Genomic DNA, 20,294 nt, shown 5'->3' with positions numbered 1-20,294 from the left:
CATACCAAAGAGGCTTTACTCTCTTGGCTTGCTTGTTTGCAGCGCATGTTTCACATTCATGGATAACCTGGGCAATAGCGTCCATGGTCAAGTCCACCCCTCGATCACGAGCCCATCTATATGTTGCATCTCTTCCTTGATGGCCTGAGGCATCATGGGCCCACACAGCTATAAATAATTCACCCTTATGTTGCCAGTCCAGATCCACCTGAGCCACTTCAATCTTAGCAGCCTGGTCCACCTGCTGGTTGTTTTGGTGTTCTTCAGTGGCCTGACTCTTGGGTACGTGAGCATCTACGTGACATACTTTTACAACCAGGTTCTCTACTCGGGCAGCAATATCTTGCCACAACGCGGCAGCCCAGATGGGTTTACCTCTGTGCTGCCAGTTGTTCTGCTTCCACTGCTGCAACTACCCCCACAGGGCATTTGCCACCATCCATGAGTCAGTATAGACATAAAGTACTGGCCATTTTTCTCGTTCAGCAATATCCAAGGCCAGCTGGATGGATTTCACCTCTGCAAACTGGCTCGACTCACCTTCTCATTCAGCAGTTTCTGCAACTTGGCGTATAGGACTCCATACAGCAGCTTTCCACCTCCGATGCTTTCCCACAAGACAACAGGACCCATCAGTGAACAGGGCATATTGCTTCTCATTTTCCGGTAGATTGTTATACAGTGGTGCCTCTTCAGCATGCATCACCTCCTCCTCTGGGGATATTCCAAAATCTTTGCCTTCTGGCCAGTTCGTGATCACTTCCAAGATTCCTGGGCAACTGGGGTTTCCTAGTTGGGCCCGTTGTGTGATCAGCGCGACCCACTTACTCCACGTAGCATCGGTTGCATGATGTGTAGAGGGGACCCTCCCTTTGAACATCCAGCCCAGCACCGGCAGTCGGGGTGCCAGGAGGAGCTGTGCTTCAGTACCAACCACTTATGAAGCAGCTTGAACCCCTTCATATGCTGCCAATATCTCCTTCTCAGTTGGAGTGTAGCGGGCCTCGGATCCTCTGTATCCCCAACTCCAAAACCCTAAGGGTCGACCTCGAGTCTCCCCTGGTACTTTCTGCCAGAGGCTCCAGGTAGGGCCATTCTCCCCGGCTGCGGTGTAGAGCACATTGTTTACATATTGTCCTGCCCGGACTGGCCCAAGGGCTACTGCCTGAACTATCTCCTGTTTAATTTGTTCAAAGGCTTGTTGTTGCTCAGGGCCCCATTTGAATTCATTCTTCTTCCTGGTCACTTGATAGAGGGGGCTTACGATCTGACTGTAATCTGGAATATGCATTCTCCAAAAACCCACAACGCCTAAGAAAGCTTGTATTCCCTTTTTGCTAGTTGGTGGGGACATGGCTATTATTTTGTTTATCACACCCATTGGGATCTGACGACGTCCATCTTGCCATTTTATGCCTAAAAACTGGATCTCCTGTGCAGGTCCCTTGACCTTACTTTGCTTTATGGCAAAACCAGCTTTCAAAAGAATCTGGATTATTTTTCTCCCCTTCTCAAACACTTCTTCTGCTGTGCTGCCCCATACAATGATGTCATCGATGTATTACAGGTGTTCTGGAGCCTCACCCTGTTCCAGTGCGGTGTGGATCAGTCCAAGGCAAATGGTAGGGCAGTTGATTCCAGGTGTACTGGACGCCCCTCCAAGTGACAGCAAACTGTGGCCTGCACTCTGCTGCCAAAGGGATTGAGAAGAACGCATTAGCGACGTCAATTGTGGCGTACCACTTGGCTGCCTTTGGCTCCAGTTCATATTGGAGTTCTAGCATGTCCGGCACGGCAGCACTCAGCAGCTGCGTGACTTCGTTCAGGCCACGATAGTCCACTGTTAGTCTCCACTCTCCATTAGACTTTCGCACTGGCCATATGGGATTGTTAAAGGTTGAGTGAGTCTTGCTGATCACTCCTTGGCTCTCCAGTCGATGAATCAGCTTATGGATGGGAAGCAGGGAATCTCCGTTGGTACGATATTGCCACCGGTGTACTGTTGTGGTAGCAATTGGTACCTGTTGTTCTTCAACCCTCAGCAACCCCACAACAGAAGGGTCCTCCGAGAGACCAGGCAAGGTGGACAGCTGTTTAATTTCCTCCATCTCCAAGGCAGCTATACCAAAAGCCCACCGGTACCCTTTTGGGTCCTTGAAATACCCTCTCCTGAGGTAGTCTATGCCAAGGATGCACGGAGCCTCTGGGCCAGTCACAATGGGGTGCTTCTGCCACTCATTCCCGGTTAGGCTCACTTCGGCCTGCAATACAGTTAACTCTTGCCTCTAGGGTCAAGGTAGGTTTTCCATCCCACTGCCTCATGTCCTCTCCGTAGTCACGCAGGTAAAACCACAGGGTGCCCCGTGGTGTGTACCGTCTATATCCTCTCTCTTGAGCAGAAGAACGCTGAGTCCTAATGGCTGAGATACTGGTCTGTACAGGTGGAGAATAGGACATATCCTCTTTGAATTGCTGGAACTCCCGGGACAGTTTCTCCACAGCCGAGACAAGGGAGGAGGAGACAGTTTCTTCGTATTCCCGGAGTCTGCTAACCATGTAATCTACCGTTGGTGCTTCTTCCTCTTTCCAGCACAGTACTGCCAACAAACTGGCATACGACGCTGGTGCGTTCCGTACCAACTTCCGCCACATGGGTCGCGTGCACTGGTCTTCATCTGGATCTTTGGGTAATTGCTCATTGTCCAGGTCTCTATAAAGCACCTCCAGCATGCCTAATTGTCTCAGGTACTGGATACCTCTCTCCATGGTGGTCCATTTGCCTAGGCGATATATAACATCTTCCTTGAAGGGATACCTTTCCTTCACACCTGACAGCAGTCGCCTCCAGAGGCTGAGGGCCTGTGCCCTTTTCCAATTGCTTTGTCAATGCCCCCTTCCCTAGCAAGGGATCCCAGCTGTTTGGCTTCCTTCCCCTCTAATTCCAGGCTACTGGCCCCATTATCCCAGCATCGGAGCAGCCAGGTAACCATCTGCTCGCCTGGACGATGGTTGAAATCTTTCCGCATATCTCACAGCTCACTCAGGGATAGGGATCAGGTGGCTTCTGTCTCGTTTATGAGTTCTTTCTCTTCCTCCTCCCCTCCTTGTGATGGCCCTGCTCTTCGATCATCCCTTTCTAAACGACCTGACTTTCGCTTCCAAGATTTCTTCTTCTGTACAGCGGTGACTGATACCAGCAAGGGTTGGTCCTCTGGTTCAGCTGTAGTACCTGTTGCAGGGGGGATTGGAGTAGCTGCAGTGCCCGTTGCAGGGGTTGGAGTAGCCGCAGCACTCGTCGCGGGGGTTGGAGTAGCCGCAGCACTCGTCGCGGGGGTTGGAGTAGCCGCAGTGCCCGTCGTTTTGTCATCAGATTCAGAGACCTTCTCTCCCCCTTGAGGGTTCTGAATAGTGTTGAACAGGGCTCGGTAGGCATGGGCCAGGCCCCAGCACGTTGCAGTGATTTGTGTTTCTCTAGAATTGCCAGGGTGACAGCATGCTTTCTCCAAATATTTTACTAGTTTTTCAGGATTCTGCACTTGTTCAGGGGTGAAGTTCCAAAACATTGGAGGTGACCACTGTCCTAGGCACTTGCCCATACTATCCCACACACCCTTCCACTCATAACTATCCAGCCTCGGGGCAGATCTCTGGGTGGTATTCCTAAATAGTTGTTTAACCTTAAACAAGGCCTGAAACACATTCAGGAGACATAGCAATAGGAACATGCTGGTTTGAACATCCCAAGGATATTCAAAATCCTCAAGAGCTATTGTAATCAGCCTGGAGGAGAAGGGGAAGGTGAAGGAAGCTGTCTCCCCTGTAAATTGGCTCTCCGAGGAGAAGGGGTAAAAAGGGTAATTACTAATAGTTTCCAAGTGATAGCTCCCGAAGCACAGGGATGACGGCAGTGCTGAGTACAGTCTCCTGTTACACAGTGTAGCAAAGCGATGACCTTAATCCATTTCCCAGAGATGACAAACCCCACATAAATACTGATAATCAGCAGTTTAGTCAGCCAGTAAGGTGCTAGTTACCAAAACTCCAAGAACAGATCCAAAAACTCTGAGAGCAAATAAACTAACATTGTGACCAGCGAGTACTAAACTGAGATAATGAATGCTTATAACAAATTTGTTTTAACCTGCTCAGGTCAGATGTGTCGTTATCTCAACCCTTCGAGCCCCACGTTGGGCGCCAAAAAGGACTGTTGTGGTTTAACCCGGCAGGCAGCTAAACACCACACAGCTGCTCACTCACTCCCCCCTGCAGTGGGATGGGGGGGGAGAATCGGGAGGAAAAAAAAAAAGTAAAATTCGTGGATTGAGATAAAGACAGTTTAACAGAACAGAAAAAGAAATAATAATAATAATAACAGAAAATACAAAGTGAGTGATGCCCAATGCAATTGCTCACCACACGCCGACCAATAGCCAAGTAGCGATCGGTACTTCCTGGAACACACCTACCATTCATATACTGAGCATGACGTCACATGGTATGGAATACCCCATTGGCCAGTTGGGGTAGCTGTCCTGGCTATGCTCCCTACCAGCCTCTTCCAGAGCATGGAAGCTGAATGTCCTTGACTAGCAGGATACTTAGCAACAACTGAAAACATCAGTGTGTTATCAACATTCTTCTCATACTAAATCCAAAACACAGCTGAACTCTATCCCAGCCGAAACCAGGACACACAGCGACACCTACAAGGACTGAGTCATGGTAAGAAACGTACGCATAGAATCATAGAATCATACAGGTTGGAAAAGACCTCTAAGATCATCGTGTCCAACCGTCAACCCAACACACCATGCCCACTACACCATGTCCCTAAGGGCCTCATCTACACGTCTTTTAAATACCTCCAGGGATGGTGACTCAACCACTTCCCTGGGCAGCCTGTTCCAAGGCCTGACCACTCTTTCAGTAAAGAAATTTCTCCTAATGTCCAATCTAAACCTCCCTTGGCGCAACTTGAGGCCATTTCCTCTCGTCCTATCACTAGTTACTTGGCAGAAGAGACCAACACCCACCTCACTACAACCTCCTTCCAGGTAGTTGTAGAGTGCGATGAGGTCTCCCCTCAGCCTCCTCTTCTCCAGACTAAACAACCCCAGTTCCCTCAGCCGCTCCTCATAAGGCTTGTGCTCCAGACCCTTCACCAGCTTCGTTGCCCTCCTCTGGACACGCTCCAGCACCTCCATGTCCTTCTTGTAGTGAGGGGCCCAAAACTGAACACAGTATTCGAGGTGCGGCCTCACCAGTGCCGAGTACAGGGGCACAATCACCTCCCTACTCCTGCTGGCCACACTATTCCTGATACAGGCCAGGATGCTGTTGGCCTTCTTGGCCACCTGGGCACACTGCTGGCTCATGTTCAGCCTGCTGTCAACCAGCACCCCCAGGTCCTTTTCCTCTGGGCAGCTTTCCAGCCACTCTTCCCCAAGCCTGTAGCGTTGCCTGGGGTTGTTGTGGCCGAAGTGCAGGACCCGGCACTTGGCCTTGTTGAATCTCATACAGTTGGCCTCGGCCCATCGATCCAGCCTGTCCAGGTCCCTCTGCAGAGCCTTCCTACCCTCCAGCAGATCAACACTCCCGCCCAACTTGGTGTCATCTGCAAACTTAATGAGGGAGCACTCGATCCCCTCATCCAGATCATTGATAAAGATATTGAACAGGACCGGCCCCAGTACTGAGCCCTGGGGAACACCGCTCGTGACTGGCTGCCAACTGGATTTAACTCCATTGACCACAACTCTCTGGGCTCGGCCATCCAGCCAGTTTTTTACCCAATGAAGAGTGTACCTGTCTAGGCCGTGAGCCTCCAGCTTCTCTAGGAGAATGCTGTGGGAGACAGTGTCAAAGGCTTTACTGAAGTCCAAGTAGACCACATCCACAGCCTTTCCCTCATCCACTAGGCGGGTCACCCGGTCATAGAAGGAGATCAGGTTGGTCAAGTAGGACCTGCCTTCCATGAACCCGTGCTGGCTGGGCCTGATCCCCTGGTTGTCCCAGACATGGCTCGTGAGCACCCTCAAAACCAACCGCTCCATGATCTTCCCCGGCACCGAGGTCAGGCTGACCGGCCTGTAGTTCCCCGGATCCTCCTTCCGGCCCTTCTTATAGATCGGCGTCACATTGGCGAGCCTCCAGTCGTCCGGGACCTCCCCAGTTAACCAGGACTGCTGGTAAATGATGGAGAGCGGCTCGGCAAGCTCCTCCGCCAGCTCCCTCAGTACCCTCGGGTGGATCCCATCCGGCCCCATAGACTTGTGAACGTCCAGGTGGCATAGCAGGTCATTAACTTCATCCTCTTGAATTATGGGGGGTTTATCCTGCTCATCGTCCTTGTCTTCCAGCTCAGGGGGCTGAGTACCCTGAGGATAACAGCTCTGACTACTAAAGACTGAGGCAAAGAAGGCGTTGAGTACCTCAGCCTTTTCCTCGTCCTTGGTGGCAACGTACCCCCCCGCATCCGATAGAGGATGGAGATTCTCCTTGGCTCTCCTTTTGTCATTAACATACTTATAAAAGCATTTTTTGTTGTCTCTCACGACAGTGGCCAGGTTGAGTTCTAGCTGGGCATTTGCCTTTCTAATTTCCACTCTGCACGACCTAACAAGATCCCTGTACTCTTCCTGAGTTGCCTGCCCCGTCTTCCACAAGTGATAAACTCTCCTTTTTTCCCTGAGTCCCAGCCAGAACTCCCCGTTCAGCCAGGCCGGTCGCCTTCCCCGCCCGTTCTTCTTGCGGCACATGGGGACAGCCCACTCCTGCGCCTTTAAGACTTCCTTCTTGAAGAACGTCCAGCCTTCCTGGACCCCTTTGCCCTTCAGGACTGTCTCCCAAGGGACCCTCTCGACCAGTGTCCTGAGCAGGCCAAAGTCCGCCCTCCGGAAGTCCATGGTAGCGGTTTTGCTGGCCCCCCTCTTTACTTCACCAAGTATCGAGAATTCTACCATTTCATGGTCGCTAAGCCCAAGCCGTCCTCCGACCACCACATCTCCCACCAGCCCTTCTCTGTTCGTGAACAGCAGGTCAAGCGAGGCATCTCCCCTGGTGGGCTCGCTTACCAGCTGCGTCAGGAAGTTATCCTCCACACACTCCAGGAACCTCCTCAACTGTTTCCTCTCTGCCGTGTGGTATTTCCAGCAGACGTCCGGAAAGTTGAAGTCCCCCACGAGAACAAGGGCTAGCGACTGGGAGACTTCTGCCAGCCTCTGGTAGAATATTTCGTCTGCCTCCTCGTCCTGGCTAGGTGGTCTATAACAGACTCCCAGCAGGATATCTGCCTTGTTGGCCTTCCCCCTCATCCTTACCCACAAGCACTCGACCTCGTCATCACTACCATTGAGCTCTAGACAGTCGAAGCACTCCCTAACATACAGGGCTACCCCACCGCCTCTCCTTCCTCGCCTGTCCCTTCTGAAGAGCTTATAGCCATCCATTGCAGCACTCCAATCGTGAGACTCATCCCACCATGTTTCCGTGATGGCGACTAAGTCATAGCTACCCCCGTGCACAATGGCTTCCAGCTCCTCCTGTTTGCCACCCATGCTGCGTGCATTGGTATAGATGCACTTGAGCTGGGCTGCCGATTTCTCCCCCGACATTGGCGTGCCATTCCTAGGCTCTTCTCTAGTGAGCCTGGTTTTATCCCCTTCCCCCTTCGAATCTAGTTTAAAGCCCTCTCGATGAGCCCGGCCAACTCACACGCGAGAATCCTTTTCCCCCTGTGAGACAGCTGAACTCCGTCTGTCACCAGCAGGCCCGGTGCCGTGTAAACCTCCCCGTGCTCAAAGAAGCCAAAATTCTACCGATGGCACCAGCCCCTAAGCCACGTGTTGATTTGATGAGTTTTCCTGTTCCCTTCAGTGTTCCGCCCTGCCACTAAAGGGATCGAGGAAAACACTACCTGTGCTCCCGATCCTTCCACCAGTCGCCCCAGCGCCCTGAAGTCCCTTTTGATCCCTTCGGGACTTCTCTCTGCAACCTCCTCACTGCCAGCCTGTATAACCAGTAGCGGGTAGTAATCGGAGGCCTGCACAAGACTAGGGAGCTTCCTAGTAATGTCCTTCACCCGGGCCCCAGGGAGGCAGCAGACTTCCTTGTGGGATGGGTCTGGCCGGCAAATTGGGCCCTCGGTCCCCCTCAGAAGGGAATCACCAATGACAATTACCCTCCTTTTTTTCTTAGCAGAGGCAGTCGTAATTTGTGGGGCTGGCTGCCTCGCCTCGGGCAACCCCCTGGATGGGCCTTCATCTGCGTCCTTGTTCGTCTGGCCCTCAAGTTCCAGAGCCCCATATCTGTTGTGTAGGGGCAACTGGGAAGGTTGAGGTGAGGGAGGCCGGGCGGGGGTTCGCCTGGCACCCCGAGCAGGGACCTGTGTCCATTCCCCTCCATCACCTGGGTCCCCTCCTTCTGCCTGGTGGCAAGAGGGCAGGGGTTCCTCCGCTTCTTGCGGAGCCTCAGTGTGCTGCCCTTGCCTCAGGGATGGTAGGGTGTGGCTCCACCAATCTATCTCCCTCTCACACTCCCTGATACTCCTTAGCCTCTCCACTTCCTCCTTCAGCTCTGCCACCAGGCTGAGCAGATCATCCACCTGGTCGCAGCGCACACAGGCGTCATCTCTGCTGCCCTCCTGTACAAGAGACAGCCTCAGGCACTCCCTGCAGCCGGAGACCTGGACAGATGTGTATTTGCGTAGGGGCTCCGTCTGGGTCGCCACGTTTCTCCTGGCGACGGCTTTCGGCCGAGTGGATACCATGGCCAGGTCCTCTTCTGGGAGGCGACGACCACGAGTTGAGCTAGCCTCTGGAGCCTGGAGGGGGGCTACGCCCTGCCGGCGCAAACTGCCGCGCCGCGCTCCGGGTCGCTCGCGCTCCCTGGGGGCTGCTCTTGTACCTGAGGGGGTTTGGCCGCCGTCCCTCCTGTCCCCGCCCACGCTGAGTCAGAGCTGCCGCTCGTCAGGAGCTCACTCCTCCGGCTCGGGGGAGGGGGGCTGGGGCACCCTCTCGCTCCCTGCGCTTTTGCCTTCGCGGTTTTTGCCGCGGTTTTGCTGCTTCAGGAAGGGTCCCCCGGCGCGATCCTCCGCTCTGGAGCCCTTCGCCTCGGTGGCTTCGAATGAAATGGCGGGTGCCCTGAGTTTTAAACTGCCGCTGTCCCTCCTGTCCCCGCCCACGCTGAGTCAGAGCTGCCGCTCGTCAGGAGCTCACTCCTCCGGCTCGGGGGAGCGGGGCTGGGGCACCCTCTCGCTCCCTGCGCTTTTGCCTTCGCGGTTTTTGCCGCGGTTTTGCCGCTTCAGGAAGGGTCCCCCGGCGCGATCCTCCGCTCCGGAGCCCTTCGCCTCGGTGGCTTCGTGGTTTGACCCCAGCTGGCAAGTAAGCACCACACAGCCACTCACTCACTCCCCCATGGTGGGATGGGGGAGAGAATCGGAAGGGTAAAAGTGAGAAAACTCGTGGGTTGAGATAAAGACAGTTTAATAGGGAAAGCAAAAGCCACACTTGCAAGCAAAGCAAAACAAGGAATTCATTCACTACTTCCCATCGGCAGGCAGGTGTTCAGCCATCTCCAGGAAAGCAGGGCTCCATCATGAGTAATGGTTACTTGGGAAGACAAACGCCATCACTCCAAACGTCCCCCTCTTCCTCCTTCTTCCCCCAGCTTTTATATTGCTGAGCATGACGTCATATGGTATGGAATATCCCTTTGGTCAGTTGGGGTCAGCTGTCCCAGCTGTGTCCCCTCCCAATTTCTTGTGCACCTCCAGCCTACTCGCTGGTGGGGTGGTGTGAGAAGCAGAAAAGGCCTTGACCCTGTGTAAGCACTGCTCAGCAATAACGAAAACATCCCTGTATTATCAACAGTGTTTCCAGCACAAATCCAAAACATAGCCCCATAGTAGCTACTATGAAGAAAATTAACTCTATCCCAGCCAAACCCAGCACATTCTCCACCCCTTATTCCATACCATTTACGTCATGCTCAGGTCCCACACTATCCAATACATCCTCATTACCCACCACCCCCCACTTCCCATCCTTTGATATAATACGCAGATATCATTCCCTTAGTCTATGGACCACCCCTGTAAAATGTCTGTAAAATGTCCACAAATGTCCACAAAATGTCCACTGCATTCATTTAGTCCATGACTTTGGGTTCCATCTGTTATGGTGGTCACTCAGGACAGGAGAGGTGGTGTGTTGCGTCGAGTTATTTGGCACCAAAGCCAGCTCAGGTTGGGTCACTGCTGCACTTGCACTGCTTCTTGTAAGGCTTGTTCTCCATTGGTTCGGGTGGTTCCTATAACATGCAACTTGAATAATGGGTTACAACAATTTAAAGGTATATCCATTACAATCTCCACCCCTGGTCCCTTTGGACCAGACCATAGGGTTTAACATTGCAATGAACTCCTCCCCTTGCCCCTGCTCCGGCTTGGACTTATCCACAGACTGCAGTCCCTTAGGGGTGTACCTGCTCCAAGTGGAGCCACAGTCTCTCCAGGGGTATACCTGCTGCAGCATGGACTTATCCACAGCCACAGTCGCTTTGAGGTGCACCAGTTCCAGCGTGGCCTTCTCCATGGGCCACAATGTCTTCAGAGATATACCTGCTCCAGCGTGGCCTTACCCACAGCCACAGTCCCTTCAGAAGTAAACCTGCTCCAACGTGGCTTCACCCATGGCTGCAGTCCCTCCAGGGGTGTACCTCCCCTGTCGTGGCTTATCCACGGCCACACACTTTGAGGTGCTCCAGCATGACCTCATGCACAGCCACTGATGCTTCAAGGTGTACCTGCTGCAGCATGGACTTATCCACAGCCACAGATGCTTCGAGGTGTACCTTCTCCAGCGTGGACTTATCCTTAGGCCACAATCCCTTCAGAGGTATACCTGCTGCGGCACAGACATTACCACGGCCACAGATGCTTTGAGATGTACCTGCTCTGGCGTGGGCTTATCCACGGCCACAGACACTTTGGGGTGTCCTGCTCCCATGTTGACTCATCCACAGGTCACGGTCCCTTCGACTCGAGTTCACACTGGAGTTCCAGCCTGTCCAGTACAGCAGCACAGAAACAGCAGCGATGCCCTGGCCATCTGCCAGCCCAGACACATCCCCATTGCTGTTATCAAAATGTTCCCAGGCACAGTAGAGTAAGATGATAAGCCGTTGGCGCCCAATGTGGGGCTACTGTAGACAGCTACCACCTCCACCCATTTGACCGTGCCTGCTGCAAAGTGGCTCTCACTAGGCCAGGGCTGACGGGCGTTTGGAGCAGTGCGGGGCTCCCAATGGCGCAGAGCGGATGTAGCTGGACAGGGGCGAGGGGAGGACAGTGGCTCCTTGCGTGTCACCACAGCCAGGCTCCTGCCTGGCAGAACAGAGCTGCCCCTTGAGGAGCAGACCCACTGCGGTGGGCTGGCGGGGGACAGCAGGCCGCCATCACCTTGCCACATGGCATGACCCTGCTCGGGACCCAGAGAGCCACTCACGTCCCAGGTACAGGGGAGCAGAAGCAGCTGTTTTGTTCTGGGCACTTTTCACCAACATAACACATTACGTCAGTTGGAGGGGAGGGAAGAAAAAGAGAGGAGAAAAATCCCCAGAGAGGAACTAGGAAGAAGCACATGTTCCTCTCACCATCGCTCCCCGGCCTAACCTTGCCTTCTGCGGCTGAGGAGGCGCCCGGGCCTCGCCGGCACCGCCGGGCCCCGCGCCTCGGTGGCAGCGACCCCGGGCCCCCTCCGCCGCGGGCGGGAGCTTCAGGCGGCCTGACCCCGCCACCGGGAGCCAGCCCCGCGGGACAGCCTGTGGCGAGCCACGCAGCCAGGGCGCGGGGCGGGCGGTGGTGGGCACCGCCCCTCGGCCGCTGTCAGTCAGCGGACGGGGCGGGGCAGGGGCGGTGGCGGCGCGGGTTGGTGGCCGCGTCGGGGGGCGGGGCGGAGGCAGCGCCGGTGGCGGGCACGGCGCCGCCGAGCACGGCTGGGGGAAGTTGGGCCTGGGCGTGCAGCGGGACGGATGCTCAGCGGAGAGCAGGGCGACGCGGCGGGAGGGAGGCGCCGCCGCTGAGGTAAAGCGGGTGCTGCCGAGGCCGCCTTACTTGGCGCTGCTCCGCGGGAGGCCGCTGGGGCAGGGTGACAGGGCAGGGCGGTGCGGGGCCGTGCCGTGCCGTGCCGTGCGGCCGCCTGAGACCCGGGCACCGGCCGCTTCTGCGGGGTGACAGGCCGAGCGGGAGCGCCGCCGCCCCGGTCTGTGCAACTTTTTTCTCTGTTCGGGGCCGGCTGTGTCGCTGCGGAGCCCTCCGGCGCAGCAGGCCTGAGCCGGCCGCCCGCTGTGGCCGGCGCCGAACCCTGGGGGTGGCGGAGCTTCTCACCCCGTGGCTGTGGGCGGCCCGGCCCAGCGCTTCCTGGGCGGGCGGTGCCGGGGTCGAGGCCTGGCGGCCGTGAGGCTACCCGGGAGCTGCAACCCCGTCGTGCGGCGCGGGGTGCTGGGCTGGTGCCCCCGCCCCCCTGACGTCCCCGGGGGCGGTGGGTGGGGTGTCCGTAGGAAGCGCTCAGGCCGCGGGGTGGTAGGAAGCGCTCAGGGTGGCGGGGCGGTGCGGCGCTGAGCCTGGGTTTCCCCAGGTCTTCGCCGAGGGCGGTCCCGGCGGCTCCGCGCTCGTCCCCGGACTGGGAAGCGCCGTCTCCGCGCAGCCCTGCCCCGGCGGTGGAGGGGCTGCGCCCCCCGAGCGGGGCCGGGGCGCGGGAATGGAGCACCGGCACTTGGAGAGCGGCTGCTCTGCGGCGGGGACTGTCGCTCGGGTGCCTGTCGGTGCAGGACTCCCGGTGGGGTTAACTTACTGGTCTCTTACTAGGATAGAAGCTCAGTTTGTACTGCCTTCCTAGTTTTTTTGTTTGTTATTATTCTTTGAATGACTTTTCTGAAGCGCTTTGATGTTTCCCTGCCCTCTTGCGTAGCTTTGCAGCCCATATGAAGTCTTTGAAACGTTTCAGAATGGGATGTGCTTTATAGTGTCCACGGTGAAGTTAATGTACTTTTTCGATGTGTACATATTTGAACTTGTTCAGTGGTATAGTCTCCACAGGCTCAAAATCACTCTTTCAAAGACTGGAAGTGGTATAAAGGGATTATAAGTATGTATCTCCTAATACTTCGCTATATATCTTGGACCTCAGTTTCTTGCAGAAGATAGTTTTCCATTGTGGTACTTACCTTGGTTATCTCGATTTGGAGAGTGGCAGCATCACACTTCAGAGATAACTGCAGTTACAGGTGTGTAGACACCTAGTGGGGAGAAGAGTCAGTCTCCAAGCAAAATTTCTCAGTTACACTTCAATTCCTCTTATTTCAGTGCCTCCCGAAGTATGTTAGTCTGATCTTCTATTGATGAAGCTCATAATTGCAGTCGAAGGAAAGTTCGTGTTAGGCACTGTTTCCCTAGGGATTTTTGGAATAAGTATTAGAGAGATGGCAGTACGAGGAGATATGGTTATTAAATGTCCTAATTTAAAAATGAAGAAAATCTTTGCTATCTTGTATAGGGGTGCCAGATCGATAACACATGTGCGCACCTCTGGTTGGGCTAGCAGTAACATGGATTCACAGGGCAGAAGTAGTTTTTCTTCTCAGTCACCAACCAAAGGAATGCTAGCTAGTGTGGGAGGAAATGCTTGGGTACCAGTGGAGTGGGAGCCAGACATAATTTTTAATAGGGGGAGTGGAGGGGAAGATTTCATGTCCCCTTCCTTTTCCACTTAAATTTACAAGAATCTCTTGTGACTTTCTGTTGAATTTTAAATTTTATAACTGTTGAAATCCCCAACATAAACCATTCTGCTGAGAGACCAGAATTCTGCCTGAACTCGGGAATCTTTCATTGGGGTCAAGCTCTTAAACAGTAAATAAAAACCAAATGAGCATTTGATTCTCTTACAATACTTCTTCCTCCTTTTCCATTCCACCTGCCAAATGGAAATCCAGTAATACATCATCTCAAATATAACAATGTTTCTTGCCTAAAGTGTTTGGTTTGTGTTTTTCCCTCTACTTAAGATGGTCTCCGAGCTATTTATTTTAAGAGTAATCAGCTTAAATCAGTTTGACTCAAAATGTCTGAGGGTAGAGACCATGTAACTCCACTTGGAGTAAAGGGGATCTGTTTATACAGGATCTTAACAGAGCAGAAAGTGAAAGAGGGCTATTTGGAGATGCTGCAGTGTTACCAGACTGGTGTGGAGAACCGGTGTCTGTCCCTGTTACTTACCCATCGATGTGCATTAGGGCTGTCTGCAAGGTTCTTGGGGATGGAGGAAGACTCAGGCTCCAAACTTGACAGATAATGAGAATAGAAAAAGGCATAAAGCCAAGAAATTCAGTGTGTCTCCAGGTACACTAACGGTAGATCAGTCAGGAGACAGGATGCTGGGGGCCCTGCACTGAAGGCAGTGCTGAGGAGTGAGTATGAACCGGTACTGCAGCTCTGAGCACCAGGGAAGCTGGATTTAGGGCAACTTTGCTATCATAACTGCATTGAGTTGTTCTAACATGCAAGTAAATCGGACCTTTTGTCCTATCTGATTCAGGTTTTGAGTTTTTAAAATATCCTTAAAAACTGTCATAAGCAGTTTTTATGTTATTACAAGATTTCCAGTTCTGTATTGTCAGACCAAATGTAAGAGACACAAGCATTCATTTTAAATATCTGGCCGTAAAGTTGCTATGATGCATTTGATAATAAAAGATCAGAGGAGTAGGTCAAGTCAGTTAAATTATGCAGTGTTTAGAAGACTTATTTGGTTGACTACCAAAATGCCAATAGGCAGTAGGAGTGAAATGAGTAGTTATAGCAGAGCACTTGTTGAACCTTTCTTAAAAAGAAAATAAATATTTTGGAATATTTAATGTAGTCGAAGTGGTATTTTTTCTAGCAGGTTTTGCTGTGCATAGTTGGTCTTGATTAGAAACATTTAGATTAGCTCCAACATTTAGATCTAAGGTATGTAAGTGCGTTTTGTTCTCTTGCTATGTTAAACGGGAGGAACCTATGCTTTTGAAAAGGCTTCTGTGCAATTTAATTGATACTCGTGCTTTAGATTTGTTTCCCCCTTTTTTTTTTTTCTTTCCACTCTAGTTCTTGTCTGTGTGCTTTCTTCTGGTAGAAAAGGCAAAATAAAATATCAGTGAAACTCTCTTCATGTTAATTGCAAAGTCTGTGATGTTTGGTAGTGTGAGCTAAGCAGCATAGTTTGGGTTTTTAGAAGTGGCTGCAGAAATTTCTCATTAAAATTTTTTTGGGAGCTGGATGCCTAATCCACGTGGATATATTTGAAAGTTATTAAAATAAATACTTGTGTGTAGGCTTTTTTAAAATGAGAAGTCTAATTCAGGCTCAGATAATTCTTTCCTACAGAAAAACTGGTTGCAATGGATGATAAGGAAGTTCTTCAAGAACTTGCAAGATTTTCTTCTGTGTTCTGTTACAAGAGACGTTGTGCAATAAGCTGCAGGGAATTATATTTAGACCTGATGGACTGAAGAGGAGCCACATACAAATTGGGGATCAGGGCCATCCACTGCAAAAGGAAGCCCATATACATTCTTATAAACACTTTTTAGCTTTTCAGTTAGTCATGTTCCAAGGACTTGATGACTGAGACATTAGAGAAAATGGTGTAGAAAAGAGCTGTCAGAGGTTTCTTATTCCAGCCCTGTCTACTGGTGTCTTTTTACAATGTAAAAGGGAGTGTTGCTCAAAAAATTCAGCTTTTTGTGGCACTAAGTATGCAGTCAATATTTTACCTACTGGTATTACATAGCCCCCTCGGGTCTTTTATTCAGCTGTTGTTTAGGAGTTTCAATGCAACTTTGAGTAGTTAGCACTTTCTGGTTTCCAGTGTAGCATTTCAAATTATAATTGTGCTTGTCTTTTTAAGCAGATGAAAATGAGTAACAGTTGAAATAATGTTTAGAAAACTTTCACTGTTCTGTATGTCTTTAAGCTACTGTTTTCTAAATTGATTATTTTTTTTTTTAAATCATATTTTTCCTTTTTACTTTATGGTCAGGCAACCTTGAGTCAAATGTTTAGGCCTGTAGTTTCTTGCCTTTAGCGTAATTTAATCGTATACCCTGATACTTTTCTCCTGCTAGTACTGCTTAGGTGGTCTGGATGTGGCTGTTTCAGTTACTGATTGTTTTTCTAATATTATACCATAAACACATTAAAAAACATCTGGAAGATGGGGGAGTGGAGAAGCCCCTCTTTTTAAGAAAACAGAAATATGGTACCTGTCAAGTAAAAGCATTTTGGACTTTTTGGTTCTCCTGCAGATTATGAAAAGACCCTTCCCTCCAATAGGTTTTGGGCATATAGGTTTTGGGCTGGACGTTGTTGCCCATCCTCACCCTCTGCATAAACAGCAGGCGATTGAATACCCCAATGGTGAGTGTCAGCACTAATTACAGTGAGCTCCTCCTCTGTCCTGGCAGACCTCTTGTGGGGAAGGGTTGTGGCTGTGTGTCTTCAGGGAGATAACATGTAAAATCTTGCTGCCAGGTTAGGTACTGCATTACAGGGATAAATTGAGGGCTTAGCCCTATCACTCTGAGAGACTTCAGTAGCCATAAGCCACAGAGAAGGAAGCAGGGAATGTATGGCAGCATGCCTCATACTGCAGGGATGCAAATTCAGTTCAAGTAATTAGACATATATCCTTTAGAAAAACGCAAGCATTAGCTGACAGTTTAGTTTTTTTTTTGTGAGGTCGCTTTTTTTATCGTTATTTAGGGCTCTTTTGTGGGACACGTGACCTCTGCCAGGGTTGTAGAAAGCTTAAATCATAAGTGGAATCCCAAGTTCACAAGCATCAAGAGAATTTGAAACTACTTCACCAGTTTTCTCTTCTCTTTCCAGGAAGAGCATGTATGCAGAGTTCCATGGCAGAATATTTAAGGTACGTGGGCAATTTATGACAAGTACATCTGAAGGTGTGACCGGCTATAAGAATCAGCTGAACTTGAGTATGGAGACCCAGAAGTGCCAGCAAGCTCAGAAAAGGAACTAATTGGAAGAATATTGCTAGACATAGAAGAAGTGGAACACATTCTTCTGCAACAATCATTGACTCAGAATAAATACATCGGTAAAAACATCAGCAGTGAAATGACAGATCCTGGTGCTTTTTGATTCTCTGGTGGATTTTATTACTTAGACATTGCTATTGACATTTTTATTATCCCATTTAATACATCTTGAATATATCTGCACATAAAAATATAACTGGACAATTGCATTTTGATACTGTTTAATAACACTTTTGAACGTTAAATCGTTTGCCAAGATGAGTGCCGAAGGATATCAATACAGAGCTTTATATGACTACAAAAAAGAGCGAGAAGAAGACATTGACTTGCACTTAGGAGATATATTAACTGTGAATAAAGGTACCTTACTAGCACTTGGTTTCAGTGAAGGGGAAGAAGCAAAGCCTGAGGAAATTGGTTGGCTAAATGGCTTTAATGAAACCACAGGGGAGAGGGGGGATTTCCCAGGAACTTATGTAGAGTACATTGGAAGAAAAAAAATATCTCCCCCAACTCCGAAGCCTCGTCCTCTTCGACCCCTTCCTGTAGCACCAAGTCCTGCAAAAGTTGAAGCAGAGAGTGAGCAACAAGGTTAGTACTGTTCTCAGAAGACTTGTGTGTGTGTCCCCCAAATTTTTCAGGTATTTCTGTTTCATAGACTTGCATGGCCATACATTTATGTATATAATACATGCTGGTCAGATTTTTTTAGTGCATGCCTCATTTCAGTCAATTAAGAATTGTTTCTACTTCATAATATTTAGCTCATACGCTTTGTAATTTCATGTGCTTTGTCTCAGTTATTGGTCTCTGTGGTGCCTTACTGTGAGGTACATCTCACAGGTTGGAAAGTATGCTTATAATTCACAACTGTAAAGACTTAAATGGAGAATGAGCAGGGTAGCATTTATTTTAGGTTTCTAAGAAGCTGATGGAAGCGTTTCCCTCTGTGGTTCATCAAACTCACTATTGAGAAACTTCTTGGTGAATCAGACAATGCGAATTCCAAATAAACAATATGTTCCTATCATAAATCTCTTGCTAACAGCAAAAAATGTAAACCTCCATGACAAAGTATATATGTGGCATTAAAAGTAAGAGCAGGCATTTAAAAATGAACAATGGAATGATGATAGAGAAATTCAGATTTAATTTTGTTTTGGGGTAGGGCATGCAGTAGAAAAAAAAAGCACTTATATAAACAAAGGAAATATCTTCCTTTGTTTAAACATAAGTTGGTTTCTAACCTACATTTGCGACAGTGTGTTGGACAGAACTCAGATTTTGATCAGAACTCTTCTGTTAATAGAAGAAAGAGTCTTAAGAATTGGAAAAGCTTTAGGTTAAAAAACCCCAAACAAACAAACAAACAAAAAACCCAAAACAAAAACAAACCTTCCTCAAAGTGATTTGTCTGCTTTACCTACTGACATTCAGATATTTGGGTTTTACATATAAACAAGCCAAGTCCATCTTAGGATAGATTTTACATTGGTCTTTTACTTCTCAAAAGTCTAGAATGGCTTATATTGCTTCAACATCTAATACTTCTTAAATTCTCAGTATTTCTAGCTGTAGGAAATACAAGTTGTGGTATGTGATCCTGATTCTCAAAGTGACACCATAGTCCTAGATAGTATCATCACCCTCTGCCTCCATAGAAATGTTTGCAGCATCACTTGTGAAGTTGTGGTATCAGTTTATCAGCTTCCATCCCACTTTGCCTAAGATTTTATATTCTGCTGTGCTGATAATCAAAGAAGATAAGAATGAAAATGTAGAAAATTGTATGTGGCAACCAAGTGGAAACCTGGCAGAAGCATTTCTAGGTTGGTGGGGGCTTAATAAAGAGTAGACCTGAACTGTTTTACATAGTGATATCCTTAAGCACTCAAGAATTGCTTGCAAGTATGTAATGTCTAGGTATACATCATTGTTAGAATGAAGGTGGGGGCAGATGGGGGGTGTAGTGGCATTTTAGGTTATACTGTCCCTATTTCTTAAGTCCTCGAACTCTTCAGCCTCTAGTTACTCAAGTCTCATGGTTTCTCATTAGATTAATTCTGAAAATGGGGTATTTGCTTTTGAAAGGAAACACTACTCTCTGATAATTCCTTGATTTGGATATTAATGTGTGCTGATCAGGTAACATTGGCTTTTTTCTTAACCCACCTGCGGAGATGGTTGTCTCCATCATATGTAACTGCAGAATAAACATGGCTCTTTGGATAGACACCTCAACACTGGTAGGTCATTTTGAGAGGCAGAGGGTGGAAAGAAAATCTGATTCTTCATTTATGTATGCTGTGGTGAAGTAACCGTCATCCGAGGCTTTGATGCATTTATTGCTTTAAACTTAAAGTAGTGCTTTGTAACTTGATTGGTCTCTGTACTCATGCTTGTTTGATGCCCCCGTTCACAACTCCATGCTGTGAGCTGGCCACAGCACTGCGCTGAAAAGTCCTGGTTTTAGTCTTGCAGTTTCCAAGCCTGCCCTGGGACTGTGTAACAGACATTTATGGGAGTTTTGGCTGCTGGGAGTTACTCTGAAATTCTGCTGCAGGTTTGGGGGGCTCTGTTTAAATGTAGGCTTTTCTGCTTCTTTGAGATGCGACAGTGCCCCAAGCCTTAGTGACTAGATCACTTCTAAACTGAAGTTTATTGCCTCTAGACAGAGTACTATTTACATATAAGGTGTTTATTTTTAATAGCTTGGGACTGGGGATTTGAAATAAGAAAATGTGCTAATTTAACTGGGAATCTTAATCTCAAAGTCTGCACACATGATCCTGCCATACTCCAAAATGTTTAAGAATCAGCTTGTGATCCAGCTATGTATTTTTCTGATTTAAAAAAAAAGTTCCCATAACTCCTTTTGAATTAAAGATTTAGAGCTTCATGTAAAAGGCTAGGCACCTTCAGTAATGCCCTAGGATCAGGGATTAGACCTCCCTCAACAGAATTAGATTTTTTTCTTTAAAATTACTTTCTAATCATTTAAATAATCTTAAGTATTTAATTATTTATTCTGAATGTTTTTTTTCCTCTGGCCTTGTTAAGCTTGATCACTTGCTCATCAGTGTCCAGATTCTTTTGTATTAGATCAAATTTGCAATATTTAGGCACAATGCTGCAGGTACTCATACACAAATAATCATAGGCATCTGAACAGACTTTGCAGTCAATGAGGCCAGTGATAC

At 49.3% G+C, this 20,294-nt stretch overlaps 1 protein-coding gene across 2 annotated transcripts in view; it reads left to right on the top strand.

Annotated features, from left to right (window-relative positions):
* Positions 1–11,974: 11,974 nt before the first annotated feature.
* LOC142074900 (phosphatidylinositol 3-kinase regulatory subunit alpha-like) overlaps positions 11,975–20,294 on the top strand; it is a 115,892-nt gene continuing 107,572 nt past the window's right edge. Inside the window, exons 1-3 of one of the 2 annotated variants that reach the window (XM_075135866.1) lie at positions 11,992–12,082; positions 16,370–16,453; positions 16,925–17,685. In XM_075135866.1, the coding sequence (XP_074991967.1) occupies positions 17,352–17,685 (334 nt within the window). In that variant the 5' untranslated portion in view covers positions 11,992–12,082; positions 16,370–16,453; positions 16,925–17,351. Of the gene's footprint in view, positions 12,083–16,369; positions 16,454–16,924; positions 17,686–20,294 lie in introns of both variants that reach the window. The other variant, XM_075135865.1, reaches the window with a different exon arrangement.

The sequence above is a fragment of the Calonectris borealis genome, chromosome W (assembly GCF_964195595.1).
Source record: "Calonectris borealis chromosome W, bCalBor7.hap1.2, whole genome shotgun sequence".
NCBI lineage: Eukaryota > Metazoa > Chordata > Aves > Procellariiformes > Procellariidae > Calonectris > Calonectris borealis.
Note: the sequence above shows the minus strand (reverse complement) of the source record. Positions and strands in the feature narration are given on the sequence as shown.